Below are 16542 nucleotides of genomic sequence, written 5' to 3' on the forward strand. Positions count from 1 at the left end.
CCAGTCCCAGCAGCCCTCACGTCCCCGCTCATCCCACCCTGTCCCCTGCAGCCTCGGGGTACCCTGCCCCAGACCCTGCTGGAACCTCCTGGCTGTGTTCCTGGTCAAGGCAGCTTGACCCGTCAGGCAGTTGGCTCATATCAGAAAAAACATGGGTCCCCGTCTCCACAGCCCCAGTGGCCACGGAGCTTGCTTGCTCGCTCTTGCCCAGAATGGCTCTGAGGTTGGTGTGAGAAAGAGCCTGATCACACAGAGACTTACCTCCTTCCTACTGATTTCTAACATTCACCATGAAAACACGAATGGCATTCTCTGTCTGAGGTTCTAGGAAGAGAACATGGGGGAAAACTGGGGTGACTTTTGTCCCTCCTCTCTTCTGGTTTTTATATAATATAGCATTGCTTCATTTAGAATAAAATGCCCCCTGCAGGACTGTGCTGAAAAGTCCTCTATTGAAGCTTCCAGTCTTGGAGGGAGATTAAGGCAATAAAATCTAAAACTAAAACAGCCTCAGTCATTATAGTAGTTTCTTAATATCCCCCTTGTCCTCCTTTCCCTCTGGTCCATTGTAAACAGTACTGAGAGAGGTTAGTGTTTTGAAAGCTTGTGTTTAAAATGTCAAAGCCCAGAGCCCTGTTGGTCACCCTTTAGCCGGGCTTGCCGGCCTTGAGGGGGACTTCCCCTCCACCCAGCTCCTGCCATTTGCCTGCTATTGGGCTTTGTCCTCTCTGGTTCCTCTCCCTGAAACACTGTTGCCTGTCACACATTGCCAGGTGCTGCCGGCCTTCAGGATTCAGCTCATGTGCTTTTCCACACACTTCCTCTCAATCCTCACCAGCACTCTGATGCAGACCCTGTAATGCCCATACAGATACACAGATATGTGTGTGTCTGTGTATCACTGTTAAACCTACTTTACAGACCCACGGATGGAGCCAACAGGAGCACGGAGAGGGGTTAAGAATTTACCTGTCATCACACAACTAGCACATCAAGGAGCAGATCCCAAAGCGCATACACTCAGCCACTGCTGATAACCAGCTGAGTTCAACACTGAGCCTGACTGAGACATATTAAGCTACGTTATAAGCTCTCGAGGGGAAGAAATGTGAGGAAGCTTTTCTAAAATCTTTTTTCCTGTCTTTCCTCTTTGGGTCCAGGTGGAAGTGAAGCCATATGTGCTGGATGATCAGATGTGTGATGAGTGCCAGGGCACACGCTGTGGTGGGAAGTTTGCCCCGTTCTTCTGTGCCAACGTCACCTGTCTGCAGTATTACTGCGAATACTGCTGGGCGAGCATACATTCCCGTGCCGGGCGGGAATTCCACAAACCGCTGGTGAAGGAGGGAGGCGACCGCCCTCGCCACGTTCCGTTCCGCTGGAGCTGAGCCCAGGGCAGACCCAGCCACAAGTACTGGAGTAGATAACAAGGAGGGAAAAGAGAGGGCACTGCCTCAGGGCTTACAGTGTTCTGGAAATCTGTGCATTTGTTCTCGATTTTTAAAGAAGAAATGGGTCTTTTTATTCTTATTTACAGTCACATTACTGAACTCAGTGTCCAGTATAACGCAGAATTGCAGAGTGTAACGGTACTGATTTGCACTTTGACTCTCACCTTTGTCTGCTTGGTACCTTGATTCCTTACACCTGATTTGTCACTTGTAGACTGCCATTCTCATCAGCGGCCATCAGGTTGATGTCTGTGGTTTTTTGTTTGTCTGTTGTTGTTGTGTTGTTGTTGTTGTTGTTCTGATCGTTTTTGAACTGGAGCATGCACTTATTTTCAGAAACTTAGAGAATCGCCCCTAGGAGAAGACTTACCAAAGGTAATACTCGTGAGTAGGTGGCAGATGTAGCAAAAACTTCACAACAATTCAGCAATCATTAGTTGGGGTCATTTAGAGTAAGGATAACCCTTAATGAAAATAAGCCTTTAGTTGCTCTCTGTTTTGACATGTAAGGATACCTCATAAGCTGAATCTTTATTTTTCCTTCATGTTTGATTTTTGTTTTGCTGAGGATTTTGGTTAGATCTTTTAGTGTTATGTAAATTTATGCTGCAATAGCTTTTGCTGCTATTAAAATGGTATTATTAATACCATAATACTCTATTCAGGCTAAGGTATCAATTACAAAAAACCCAACAACACACTTTTGTGATTTAGGGATAGAATCAGCTGCCGAAAGGAGATCAGAATAGACTTGAGAAAGCTTCAAAGGAAGGTCACTATTTCTGACTGCATGTTTACTTAATCAGGTTGCTGCATGCAATAAATTTTATATCCGATGTCTAGTATAAAACCTTCCCACAATGCACAAATTAAGACTCTATATAAGCTATAAAATACTGATTTTTAAAGAAAAAATTTTTTTCATTCAAGGAAATGGTAATTGACTGGAGGAAGGCATGCCTCAATAAATGGAATGCTTCTGAAATTAGGAAGAGCCCATAACAGAATGACCTATATTACAACCAATATAAAACCTAGGTGTAGGATATTCTTAAAGCAAATTTGTGGATGGTAGATGAAGTACTTTGCGGTGCTCTGTTATATATTGTGCAATTTATTTTATATAGTAAAGTGATTATGTCTAACTGTGATCAAACTTTAACTGTTTAAAGCCTCTGTGTCAGACATTAACGAACTTGACAGTTCATAACTGGTATATTATTAACTAACACATGAGCTCTTAGTTACAATCTCCTAGTGCTTGCACCATTTTACATAGCTTCAGACCTTGTCCAGAAAACCAAAGAGCTCATCTTAGCTTACAAACACTAGGAATATATACAGTATATAGAGATAAGTTGTCAGTTGACAAACTAGGCACATTTTAAGAAAGTTGTGTGATCGTGATGCTAAAGAAATGTCTGGACAAACTAAGATGGCCTGAGCAGGGTTGGTTGTCTGGGTGAGAAATTAACTACTTAATTCCCTGGATTTATCCTGTAAAGCTTGAATAGAATTCAGACCTGCTAGTAGTACCATGGACATTTTTTTAGCATTCACTCTTGGGCTGCAGATAGTAATATATGAACACATAATGATTATGAGACTGTGTAAGTCTTTTTTTAAACCTTCTTCCTATGTTTTGGAATTCTGGGGACAATCGGACTGGATGTGACACTGCAGAATAGATGTAAGTCGCTGTTTATCTGCTGTGATGTCCTTGTACTGTCTCAAGTTAACAGCGCTTTGTTCTGTTTTGTTTCTTCAGTGTTTAGTTGCAATTACCAGCTCTCAAACTATAGTTTGTTTTCAAAAAGAAAAAAAAACGAAATAGTTTTTTACTGGATTTAAATGCTGATTAGAATTCTCCCCCTTTGAGGTTACCTCTGGGCTTTTTGGTAATACTTGCTTTTCCCAGCCCAGCTGTGGTTTTCGTTTGTTTTTTTCTATGTTTGTGGTTTTTTTCGTCTGTACAAGAAATTTTGTTATGCACTACTACTTTTTGTATTCTAGACAGTTTTCAAAAGTTGGCTGAAGATTTTTTTGTTTGTTTGTTTTTAAGGAAAAAGGCATGCTTTCTGACTGACATGATCTTTTGCAATACCTCAATTTTGAAATATAGGAAAGAAAATGATATTTTCTAAGTAAGTTTATTCAGAAAAAATATATATTAATTTAATTCTGCAAGAAAAATGATTTAACAGATGGGTAACTTTATTTTTTTCATGCTTATTTGTGTTTTTGAAAATGAAGAAGTTAGAGCTTTATAACTATAATATTAAAGATCATATCTAACCTACAGAAATCTACCTAATTATGTGAAAGAAGCAAAACTTTTTGAAGAAGCACCCCTCTTTCATGTACTAAAGTAACACTGAGATTTAAAAAAAAATGCTGGAAGATTGTACAGCATAAAGCTGACGTGAAGGCGAAAAAACATTGTCATGAAGAATAGGTTACAAAAAATAAACTCCATTTGGTGCTGAAAGTTGTGAATAGGTGGTGGAAACTACTTTCCCTTAATTTGTATATTTATAATCAAGCGTTGATTGTGCACGACTGACCAGGATTGTGAAAGAGTTCTTCTGTTTGTATTTTTTTAAAGAGAACTTTTTTTAGTTTATTAAATTATAACATGTTCCCTTTTGTTTTGTAAATAAATGTGCCCCCAAGTTGTTAATGTTATATTAAAAGAGAGGGTCCTTCGAAAAAAATTATTTTTTAAAAACACAGAGGTGTTCTGACCTGCAACTTAATGGGAAGCCCCCGGGTATCACAGGTCCTGCTGTGGCCTTTCCTTGATGTGACACTTGAACTAGTCGATTTTTTGAAGGCTATAACCTAACCTCGACTATTTGTTGTTATGTGCAATACTGTTTGTACTGTTTGTATAAAAAATAGAAAAAAAAAAGAAAAGAAAAAAGGCATAAATCTTTATTGCAGATTTATTTTCATTGCAAACTTTAGACATTGTGATTCACTGAAATCATTTTTCTACTGTCAAATATGTACCTTTTCTTCATGCTGGTATTTTTTCAATAGTAATGTAGCCTTTGTACTGAGACAAATTTTCATTGTTATTTTTAGAAAGATTTTTTGCTAAGAAAAAAATTAAACATATTTACATATTTTTCATTTTATTTCGTATTTTCTTTAAGGAGTGCTTTCTCAATCATTAATAGAGTTGTTTCTGGGAGGGACTTTCATATCTGGTCAATGTCATAATATTATTTTGTATTTTTACTTGGAATAAATTAATTTTATGATGCTAATTCTTTAAAAGTTTATTTTTTTCATTTTCAGTTATTTTTGAAGCTAAAACCTTTGTAATATTGTTACTAAAGTGTCTAGTTTTTTGAAATGCAAAGCTTTATGTATTAACTTGCTGATGTGGTTTACAATAGTGTGACAACGATGAAAATGGTTGGTTATGTAAAGTGATTGGAAAATGTAATGGATAATTGGGTAATAAAATGACAGAATGAGCAGAACATGTGAGATTTTGACAAGCCTTTTCCTTTATTACAGTGGTTTAGTGTAAGACTAGGGATGTCACAGTACAGTTCTCTGGGGATGTCACAGTGGATTTATACAACACCAGGTGCAGCCAGATCTGTGGCCCTGATGATGAAGTCACCCGTTACTGAGATACCACCAGGTTGAGAACCTGGCCAGGTCAACAGAGTGGTTCATTGCTTTCCCCCCTCTAACTCTTCATTCTGTCGTGTGTGTGAGAGAGAGAGAAAGAATCTGCCGCTGACCGCTGTCCACGTATGAGACAGCACCGTTCACCAGGCCACATCTTTGCCTTGTGTTCACAGTGGTGACGTCTGAGAGTGAGAGGAAGTCTCTGAGAGGACCAGCCCTCTGGGTGGCTAGACTTGGATCTCAGTGTCTTGCGCAAGTGGCCTCCCGAGCACATGGGTGGCCTGGCGAGGCGCACACTCGGAGGTCACCACTGTACACGGACAGCCTCAGGCTTCGTCCTTCTCCACTCCCCACCCCCCACCCCAGCCCTGCCTGCTCCCTGTTAATGGAGGCCCCTGTTTGTCCCTTATTGTGGCAACACATCCGGCCACTCTGAGCATGATCTGTCTGCCCTCCTGCTTCTTTTCCAGCACCCAAACTCACCTTGAAGCTGTGCTGTTAAGGCAGCGTGTCATTGTCATGGCACCTAAAATTAAACAAAAATCATACAACTGCAAAACTGGTGTTGCGTAAACAGAACATCCTATGACTTGCTCTAGACAGAGGGTGTGCTTCTCCCAGTCCTTGATGGCTTCCTCCAGGGCCCTTGTCAAGGAAGCATGGTTATCAATGACTCAGAGAAACACATGTCCAGAGTTGGCTCTTGGGTATGCTCTATGTATTCAGTTTTGTAAATAATATATAGATTAGATCAAGTTGTGATGTAAAATTTTAACAAATTGGATACTACTGGTTGGAATTTTACATTAACTACAAATAAGTGATTAGGAACAGAAGAAAAGAAATTGGAAAAATTTGCTTAGTGCTATAAAGATTATGCTTAGATTTCTGCCTATATCTTGTGTTTTATAGCTTGTTAGTGAGGCATGGGCTAATGCAGAATGTACTGCATTTATGCAATTAGCAAATAACTGCTAGTTTTCATTTTTATCTATTATATTAGCAACAAAATGGCATTTAACTGGGTAAAGCTCCTACCTAAATATTTGAGTATTGTGACATCTCTACTTGCAAGGTTTGAGTGAAAGATTAGTCACAGATTAGTGAAAAACAGTTATCTTTTTGTTAAAACTGGCTTATTTGTATGAATTGTTGCTTTTTCACCAGTTTGTATGGTATGTCATCTAACATTTTCTGTTTTTTTTTTTTTAATAAGAACCAAACTTCTCTATCTCAGCTGCAATAGTGTTCCATTTTACCACAGAGTATTTTATAATTAATGCTGTTGACTTTATACCCCAAAAAGGGTCAAGAAATGGATATGTAATTTGGGGGTGTTTCGATTTGTATGACAATGAAGTTAATCACAACAAGTAGAAAACCTGGGTGCTAATACAGGACAACTGCTCTTTTTCTTTTTTGGATATAGTTCTGTTGGGGTATAAAGTATTAGGTATTTGTATTTTTGCTGTCAAAATAATGGACATAAATTTTAGAGTGTTCACAGCTAAGATCTCTGTATTTGTTTTTCAACTAACAACTAATTTTAAATGTATTGTATCTTTTATTACCTGTTCTCTTAGATTGTTTTTGCTAGTAACCCTTACTCAGCTTCCGCCTTTGGGGCTTGGACTGATAATTGCTTGTGTGGAACTGCAGTACTGTGACTAACCATGGAGCTCAATGCAGCTATTGCTTACAAATGCTTAAACTTTGTAGTTTGGACTTCTTTTTTTTTCTGTAATAACAACTTATTAAATCTAGTTGTATGAAGTACTGACACTTGTCATCCTTTGCACTTGCTAAGGAGTAGCTTGGAGTATATGGATTGCGTCTGGGGACATCTGCACACTCCAGTTTGCTTGATGAGCTTTTTTAGGGGGAGGGGGGACAAAGTCCTTTACAGCAGGTTCAATATAGCAACATTCACCTTTTTAATGACGTGAACAACACTCGTTTAAAAAAAAAAAGTGTATTTGAAACAGGAAGGTGTTTGTTGACACAAGTGAGTGTGTATGCAAGATTTTAAGGTGCAAGTGGGCTTTCATGCCAGCGCTTGCCACGGGAAACCAATTTTCAAAATCAAAACCAAGAACGTCAATGAAAACGTAAGTACGCCCCCTTCTGTTTTAATTTTTACGCTAGGCTCTCAGGGATCCTCTCGGAAAATGGGTCTTTTTACAATCCTGTAGTGACTTTGGACATGCCAGAAGCTCTCTTGTAGGCACTAACTTCGATCCTTGTAAAAAACGGACCCCGAGTGCCCGCACGAAAGAATCCCCGGGCGCTTTTATAACATTCGGGTGCCAGCGTCCCAACCCCGAGCCGTTCAACGGTGAGGTGTGGGATGTGGCGCAGGTGGTTTCCGTCCCAAGAGCCTCGGGCGCCCGAGGGGGCGGGGCCGGCGCCAAGCAGCGCCCCGCCTCTCGGGGTGTCCCGGCTCCGCCCTCCAGCCGCTTGGCTTCGCAGGGGAGCTGGCCGGGCGGCGCGGGGCTGCCAGGCTCCCTGTCGGGCCTCCCAGGCCCGCCTCGCGCCCCTTCCCGCTGCTGGTCCCCAGAACCGGCTCCAGGCTGCCCTTCCCCGGTGGCCCCCGCGCGTGGCGGCGTCCCGCAGGTAAGCTAACCCGCGACTCATGCTCGCTCCCACCCGCCGCCCCCCGGGCTTCGGGCTTCGGGCGCTGTGGCTTCAGCAACCGCCCCCTGAGCGGCAGGCTGCGTCCCGAGGCCTGAAGCTCGTGCGGGAGGCCCCGGGTTCAGCGCAGCCGCGTCTGCGGACTCCATCGACCATTTGGAGCTCTGTGACTGTACCTTGTGCAGCCCCTTCTAAAAGGGGGAGAGAATTACTGTTCCAGGTCCCTTTCACGCTTCGTTTTCCAAAAATATATTATGCCCTAAACAACAAATGGAATCCTATTTTCAGACTGTTAGTCTGATTTGGGCCCCATCTCCTGGCATAACGATTCTGGGATCCTGGCTCGGAGGCGGCGTAGGTAAATGAACGGTGCTGAGATGACGATCAGCTGGCTATTTCCAGGAGAAGCCGGGAGGCCTGGCGTTACTGGGGCGTGTGGTTGGAAGCGCTAACTAAGCCCTTGTCGAGGGGACAGACCCTGCCTGCTGAGAATGCTGGGGTTATGTCTAAAGTACCTGCTTTACCGAAAGAAAAAACCTTACACGCAAGCGCTGATGGACACAGCTTAAAAATTGTACCAGACCCACGGCACGTGGGGTCACTTGGACACTTAAATTGGAAGACAATATATTTTTAACCAGAGCAGGTGTACTAAATAGGTTCATGATTACTCATGAGATGAGGGGAGTCCGAATTGAGGAGTCCTGTTCTTCAAAGGACTGTTGGGAAGGAAAACTGTTGGCTCTAATTTAGGCTCAGTGATTAGAAGCCTGTGAGTTAACTGGCAAAAGACAGATTAACAGGAGAAAAAGCCAAGTTTGTTCATATGCACATAAATCCAGCAAAGAAGTGGTCCCTCCAAATTAGAGGAAGATGTTTATAATGTAATTTAATAGGGGAAAGGAAGGGGGAGAAAAGGAATTCTATGGGAAGATCAAATGGTTTCTTTTTTAAATCAGCTTTCCAATGCAATTGTTTCTTAATTTGAAAATTAAAAAGACTATAGTTGATTTACATTATTAGTTTCAGTGTACAATATAGAGATTCAGTATTTTTATAGATTTAGGGAAGACGGGTTTTTAGGGGAATAAATGGAAGCTAAAAAAGTTTGTGAAATGTTTGTTTATGCAGGTGCAAGCGTTTTCTGTGTTCTTTGGTGAGTGCAACTCCCCAGGAGAGAGCACTGATTGATTACAGCCTCACAGAATCTTCTGCCTTGAGTCAGATAAGGGAAGCTTTGAAAATGCTTCTTTTGCGTCTGTTGAATTTCAGATGTCTTAAGTTTAAAATAATCTTCGCATCAACTCTGGGAGTCCAAGGGGTCCTCACAAATAAATGGCTGGAATGACTCACTAGGACAGGTAGCTGAGTTACCTGTGTCCTGTCCCATTACAAAGTATTGTGAAGGGAACAGAATTCCAAGTCTGGGCATTGTTTGTGTTTAGATAAAGACAAACGTGTAACTGTACCTGTGTAGCTATGTGTACCTTCACCTTGGTGTTTAATTCTGGCCCACGTTACCATGGCGTTTTCTTTGCTGATTCTGGTGGAATCTTTGGTTAAGATGGTTTTGAGCTGAACTGCTAATGCTAAGTATAAGGGAAACATTCCAGCTTGTCATCTTCACCGGAGGCCTGACTCGTGGTCAAGGTCTGGTCCCTAAGGCAGGAAGTTATCTTGTGCATCTGGTCTCTCCTTTCAAAAGGGCCCTTCTGCTCAATTTCCCTACTCTACATTACGAGCAAAAAACCCACAGTTCCAACACATACCCACAAGAAGGACTAACATTTAAAAGACCGAAACTATTAAGTATCAAGAAGAATCTAATTGAGTTCTGATAGAGAGGTATAAAGTGGTACAACCATATTAGAAAACTGTTTACAAGGGTTGAATGTGACTGTCTTCTCACTCATGGGCACAAGCCCAACAGAGATGTATAGCATGTTCCCAAGACACTATGAGAAAGGCAGAGTTATTCCTACAGCCCCCGTCTGGAGGCTCTCCACATGACCTGCACGTTAGAATGGATACAAATGGAACACTGTATAACAGCATAAGAATGAAAATCTACAAATCTAGGCCACAGACTCAGTGTTGATCTAAATCAACCAGACGAGGAGTCCATAACCTATGACTCCCATGTATATAAACGGGGAAGGAATAACTGAAACGGGGCATGGAGTTGGCTGTGGGGTTGTGGTAACTCTTGATCTGGGTGTTGCATACAGGGTGTGTGCAGTTCATGAAAATTCACTGAGCCATACACTGAGATCTGTGTACTTTTCTGTGTTTCAGTGGAGCATTAAAACAAAAAGGGGGGGCTCTGTGAAAGGTAAAAGCTGATGCTTGGCACAGATGCAGTTCTTTCCAGGCACCCTTCGTACCCCCTGGACCGGATTTCTCTTCTGGCTGTCGCTGCTACCAGGAGCCCATCCATACTGGCCTGCGTTCCCAGTCACCCAAACCTCAACCTCCCTGCTCCCCATCTTCCTCCCTCCCATCTCTAGGCTCCCTTCCACTCTTCCTTAAGCTTACCAACACCCAGGAGGATTTGTTTTGATTTAGTCAGTTAGGAAAGAGAGGTGGAAGAGAGAAATGGAGTTTAAAAACCTCCATCCACTCACTAGTCTCTGCAGTTGATGGTTGAGCCTCAAACATTGAAAGTCATTTAATCTCACACGTACATATGCTGACTGACTTACATGCAGTCTTGTTTAACATGCAAGATCTGTTGACCCCAATTCCACATTTATATAGCCTGATTGACATTTTTTAATATTTATTTATTTTTTGGGGGGGTCTTAGTTGCAGGGCACAGGCTTAGTTGCCTTGCAGTGTGTGGGAACCCAGTTCCCCCACCAGGATCAAACCCATGTCCCCTGCATTGGAAGGCAGATTCTTAATCATTCGACCACCAGCAAGTCCCTTGATTGACTTTTTAACATTATACTTTCTTTTATTTTTAGATACATGTAGATTCAGATACTGTTGTAAGAAATAAGAGATCCCATGTATTCTTTACCCAGTTTTCCCGTACCATCTTGCAAAACTGTATTAAATGTTATGCCCAAAACACTGACATTGATACAGACAAAATGAAAAGCATTTCCATCACCAGAAGAACACCCACTATTGTCCCTCTCCCATCCTCCTAAATCCATGGCGATGACTTATCTGTTCTCTGTAACTTTCTCATTTCAAGAATGGAATATAGGGAATTCCCCGGTGGTCCAGTGGTTAAGACTCCATGCTTCCACTTCAGGGCAGCACAGGTTTGATCCCTGGTCAGGGAATTAAGATCCCGCATGCAGCGTGCTGCTCAGCCAGGAAAAAAAAAAAAGAATGGAAACATACAGTGTGTAACCTTTGGGACTGGCTTTTTTCAATCATAATTCTCTAGAGATTCATCTTGGTTGTTTTATTTATCAGTAGTTTGTTCCTTTTGATTCAGTTCAGTCACGTCCAAATCTTTGCAGCCCCATGGACTGCAGCACGCCAGGCCTCCCTGTAACCAACTCCCAGAGCTTACTCAAGCTCATGCCCATTGAGTCCAACCACCTCATCCTCTGTTGTCCCCTTCTCCTCCTGCCTTCAGTCTTTCCCAGCATCAGGGTCTTTTCAAATGAGTCACCTCTTCGCATCAGGTGGCCAAAGTATTGGAGTTTCAGCCTCAATATCAGTCCTTCCAATGAATATTCAGGACTGATTTCCTTTAGGATAGACTGGTTGGATCTCCTTGCAAAGTCCAAGGGACTCTCAAGAGTTTTCTCCAACACCACAGTTCAAAAGCATCAATTCTTCGGCGCTCAGCCTTCATGGCATGGATACACCATGGTTCGTTTAACCACTTGTTCGAAGGACATCTGGATTGATTCTAGCTTCAGACTGTGAGAGATAAAGCTTCTGTAAACATTCACATACAGGTTTTTGTGTGGACATGTCTTCATTTTCTCTGGGGTAAATGCCCAGGAGTGCAGTCACAGGATCGTATGGTGTTTTCATGTTTACTTTTGGAGAAACTATCAAAATGTTTTCTAGAGTCCAGTGTACCTTTTTACACATTAATCGAAACGTGTGATGATCCAGTTTCTCTGTACCCAGGATTTGGTTTTGTCGCTGCCTTTCCGCTTAGCCATTCTGATGTGTGTGCAGTCGCAGCCCATCATCGTTTTGGTTTGCGTTTCCCTAGCGGCTAATGATGTTGACCATTTTTCCATGCGCACATTGTCATCTCTGTGTCCTCTTCAGTGAAACGTCTCTGTTGTTGCCCATTTTCTAATTGGTTTGGGGCTTTTTATCATGTGGGTTTTTTTATCATTTTTTATTCACTTTACTTGATCAAGTGTAGTACAGAGCTCCCATACACCCCTTTCAGTCCTCTCCCCTCAGGTTGCCGCTATTAATACTTTGCCCCTGTTAATACCTTCGAGTGGTACCTTTGTTTCGGTTGATCAGCCAATATTGATAAATTATTAACTAAAGTCCACAGTTTGTTAGGATTTATTCTCTTTTTAATTTACTTTTATTGATGGATAGTTGAACTAGTTTTGTTAATTACTTCTATACAGCAAAGTGACCCAGTCATACATCTTCTTTTCCATTATGCTTTGTCATAGAATACTGAAAATACTATGCAGTAGGACCTTGTTTATCATTCTATGTGTGTGTGTGTGTGTGTGTATAGGGTTTACTTTTATGTTGTACGTGTCTGTGGATTTTGACACATGCATGATGTCAGGCATCCAGCATTATCGTATCATGTGGAGTGATTTCACGGCCCTGAAATTTCCGCGAGCTTCGCCTGCCCCCCTGCAGCCACTCTTCTATTTACTCTCTGTATAGTTTCAGCCTTTTGCGAAATGTCAGTGTAGTTGGAATCATACAGTATGTAGCCTTTTCAGACTGGCTTCTTTCACTTAGTAATATGCATTTCAGTTTTCTCCAAGCCTTTTCATGGCTTCAGAGTTCATTTCTTTTTAGTGCTAAATAATATTCCATTGTCTGGATTCTTTCACCTGCTGAAGGACATCTTGGTTGCTTCCCGTTTTGGCAGTTACAAATAGAGCTGCTATAAATGTGTAGGTTTTTGTATGGACGTGAGTTTTCAACTAATTTGGGTAAACACCTGTGAGCACAGTTGCTGGCTGGATCGTATGATAAACATATGCTTAGCTTTGTAAGAGACTGCCAGGCTGTCTTCCAAGGTGACTGCACCATTTTGCACCCCCACCAGAAATGACTTCCTGTTGCCCTACATCCTTCTCAGCATTTGATTCCATCAGTGTTTTGGCTTTTAGCTCTTTTAAAAGGTGTGTAGTGGCATCTCATTGCTTTAATTCATAGTTCTCTGGTGATATATGAGGTTGCTTGTTGTGTGCTTATTTGCCATCTGTATTATCATTGATTTGAAGTCTGTTGAGTTCTTTAGCTTATTTTTTACATCATTTTCTTATTGTTGAGTTTTTAGAATTCTTTGTGTATATTAGTTACAGGTCCTTTGTATGTTTTGGAGATAAAGTTCAACTTATCAATTTTGTCTTTCATGAACCATGCTTTTCATGTTGTATCTAAAAATTCCCAAACCCATAAGTCATCTATGGTATTTTCTGGAAGTTCTATACATTTGTTTTTAACATTTATGTCTGTGATCTACTTGAAGTTAATTTTTGTGAAAGGTGTAAGGTTTGTGTCTAAATTCACTTCTTTGCATGTGGATGTCCAGATGTTCCAGCACCATTTGTTGAAAAAAACCACCTTTTATCCATTAAATTGCCTTTGCTGCTTTGTAAAAGATCGGTTGGCTGCGTTTATGAGGGTCTATTTTGGGGCTCTGTATTTTGTTTCATCAGCTTCCCAGGTGGCTCATTTGTAAAGAATCCACCTGCAAGGCAGGAGATGTGGGTTCAATCCCTGGATTGGGAAGATTCCCGGAGTAGGAGATGGCAACCCACTCCAGTAGTCTTGCCTGGGAAATCCCATGGCGGGCTACGTCCGTGGCGTACCAAAGAACTGGACGTTCTGCTCCATTGTTCTATTTTTTTTTGGCCGGCACTACACCATCTTGATTACCGTAGTACTGTATTAAAGTCAGGTGGTGTCAGTCTCACAACTTGGTTCCTTTTCAGTGTTGTGTTGGATATTGTAGATTCTTTCCTTTTATATACAAACTGTAGAATCAGTTTATCAGGATCCACAGAATAACTTTCTGGCATTTGGGTTGGGACTGCATTGAATCTGTAGATCAGCTCGGGAAGAACTGATGTCTTTAATAGTTGAGTCTTCTTATGGATAAATATGAAATAGCTCTCCATTTTTTACTTTTCCTTTCTTTTTTTAGAATATGTAGTTTTCCTCATATAAATCTGGCACATATAGTTTAGATTTATGCCTAAGCATTTCATTTCAGGGTGGTAAGGTTGGTGTATAGAAAAGCAGTGAACTTTTTATTTTTTAGCCTTATATCCTGAAACCTTGTTACATAATCTCTCACAAATTCCAGGGTTTTTTGTTTGGTCAATTCTTTGAGGTTTTCTGCATAGACGACCCTGTGTTAAATGCAAGGACAGTTTGATGTCTTCCTTCCCATTATTTCCTTTTCTTTTCATATTGTTTTAGCTAGGACTTCCAATATAATAGTGAACAGGAATGGTGAGAAAAAGACATCTTTACCTTGTTTCCAGTCTTAGGGGGGAAGCATCTAGATTATTAGCCTTAAGTATGATGTAAGCTGTAGGTTTTTCATAACTGTTCTTTATCGAGATGAGAAAGTTCCTCTCTATTGCTGATTTTTGTATTGAATAGGTGTTGGGTTTTGCCAAATGTCTTTCCTAAATCTATTGAGAGGATGATACAGTTTTTCTTGATTTTTAAGTAGTGAACCAGCCTTTTATACTTGGAATAAGTCCCACTTGGCCATGGTGAACATAATTTTGTTTGTACATAATTGGATTTGATTTGCTAATATTTTGTTGGAGATTTTACATCTGTGTTCATGAAAGATACTGGTCTACAGTTTTGCTTTCTCGTAATGCCTTTATTTGATTTTATGTTAGAGTAGTGCTCTCCTCATAGAATGAGTTGGGATATGTTTCTTATGCTTCTGATTTCTGAAAGACATTGTGGAGAATTGATGTCATTCCTTCCTTCAGTGTTTGGTCGAATTCATTAGGGAAACCACCCGAGTCTGGTGCTTTCTATTTTAGGAAGATATTAACAGTTGATTCAGTTTCTTTAATAGATGTAGGTCTATTCAGATTATCTGTTTTTCCTTGTGTGAGTTTTGGTAGATTGTACCTTTCAAAGAATTGGTCTGTTTCATGTAAATTATCAAATTTATGGGCATAGAGATAGAGTTGTTCACAATCCTTTCTTAACCTTTTAATGTTCATAGACTCAGTGCTGGTGGGCTCTCCTTCACTTGTGATATTAGTCATCAATGCCTTCTCTCTTTTTTTTTGCTTTTGGTTAGCCTAGCTGGGTAGAAGTTTATCAATTTTATTGATCTTTTCAAAGAACCAACATTTTTGGTTTCATTGTCTCTATCCTGTTTTCTATGTCATTGATTTTTTGCTCTCATTTTTAATTTATTTAAAAACTGTTATTGATGTATGGTTGATTTACAATGTTGTGTTAATTCTTCTGTAATGCAAAAATGACTCAGCTATGTAAGTATGTGCACACACACACACGTATATGTATTCTTTCTCTTACGGTTTGTCACAAGCTATTGAATGTGGTTTCCTGTGCCATTCTGTAGGACCGTGTTGTTTTCCATCCTATAGATAACAGTTAGGCTCTGCTCATCTCAAACTCTCCTTCTTCCCCTCCCCTCCCTGTCCCGCTGCCCCCGGCCTTGGCAACCACACATCTGTTCTCTGTGAGTCTGTTTTGCAGATATGTTGACTTGTATCGTATTTTAGATTCTACATATAAGTGATATCATTTGGTTTTTGTCTTTCTCTTTTTAACTCCCTTCACTCAGTATGATGATCTCTAGGTCCATTCATGTTGCTGCAAATAGAATTATTGCATTCTTTTGATGCAGAGTCATATTCCATTTTTACATATACCACATCTTCTTTATCCATTCATCTGTCAATGGACATTTAGGTTTCCATGTCATGGCTATTGTAAATAGTGCTGCTATAAACATAGGAGTAGATGTGTCTTTTCACATGTAGTTTTTTCTGGGTATATGCCCAGGAAAGGGATTCTTGGGTCATATGGCAACTCTAGTTTTTTGAGGAACCTCCACATTGGCTGCACCAATTAACATTCTGGAGATCCAACCAGTCCATTCTAACGGAGATCAGCCCTGGGTGTTCTTTGGAAGGAATGATGCTAAAGCTGAAACTCCAGTACTTTGGCCACCTCATGCGAAGAGTTGACTCTTGGAAAGGACTCTGATGCTGGGAGGGATTGGGGGCAGGAGGAGAAGGGGACGACAGAGGATGAGATGGCTGGATGGCATCACTGACTTAATGGACGTGAGTTTGAGTGAACTCCAGGAGTTGGTGATGGACAGGGAGGCCTGGAGTGCTGCGATTCATGGGGTGGCAAAGAGTCGGACACGACTGAGCAACTGAACTGAACTGGACCACAATGTAAGAGGCTTCCCTTTTCTTCACATCCTCTCCAGCATTTGTTATTTGTAGACTTTTCAATGATGGCCCTTCTCACTGATGTGAAGCTGTGTCTCATTGCATTTCTCTAATTATTAGTGATGTCGAGCATCTTTTCATATGCTTTTTGGCCATCTGTGTTTCTTTGGAAAAATGTCTATTTGGGTCTTCTGCTCATTTTCCAATTGGGT

At 41.0% G+C, this 16542-nt stretch overlaps 1 protein-coding gene across 9 annotated transcripts in view; it reads left to right on the forward strand.

Annotated features, from left to right (window-relative positions):
* CPEB3 (cytoplasmic polyadenylation element binding protein 3) overlaps positions 1 to 6875 on the forward strand; it is a 202603-nt gene extending 195728 nt beyond the window's left edge. For all 9 annotated transcript variants that reach the window (XM_027528969.1, XM_027528971.1, XM_027528967.1 and 6 more), the window contains one exon: positions 1161 to 6875. In XM_027528969.1, coding sequence (XP_027384770.1) covers positions 1161 to 1388 — 228 coding nt within the window. In that variant the 3' untranslated portion in view covers positions 1389 to 6875. The remainder of the gene's footprint in view (positions 1 to 1160) is intronic.
* The last annotated feature ends 9667 nt before the right edge of the window (positions 6876 to 16542 follow it).

Source organism: Bos indicus x Bos taurus, chromosome 26 (assembly GCF_003369695.1).
Source record: "Bos indicus x Bos taurus breed Angus x Brahman F1 hybrid chromosome 26, Bos_hybrid_MaternalHap_v2.0, whole genome shotgun sequence".
Lineage (NCBI taxonomy): Eukaryota > Metazoa > Chordata > Mammalia > Artiodactyla > Bovidae > Bos > Bos indicus x Bos taurus.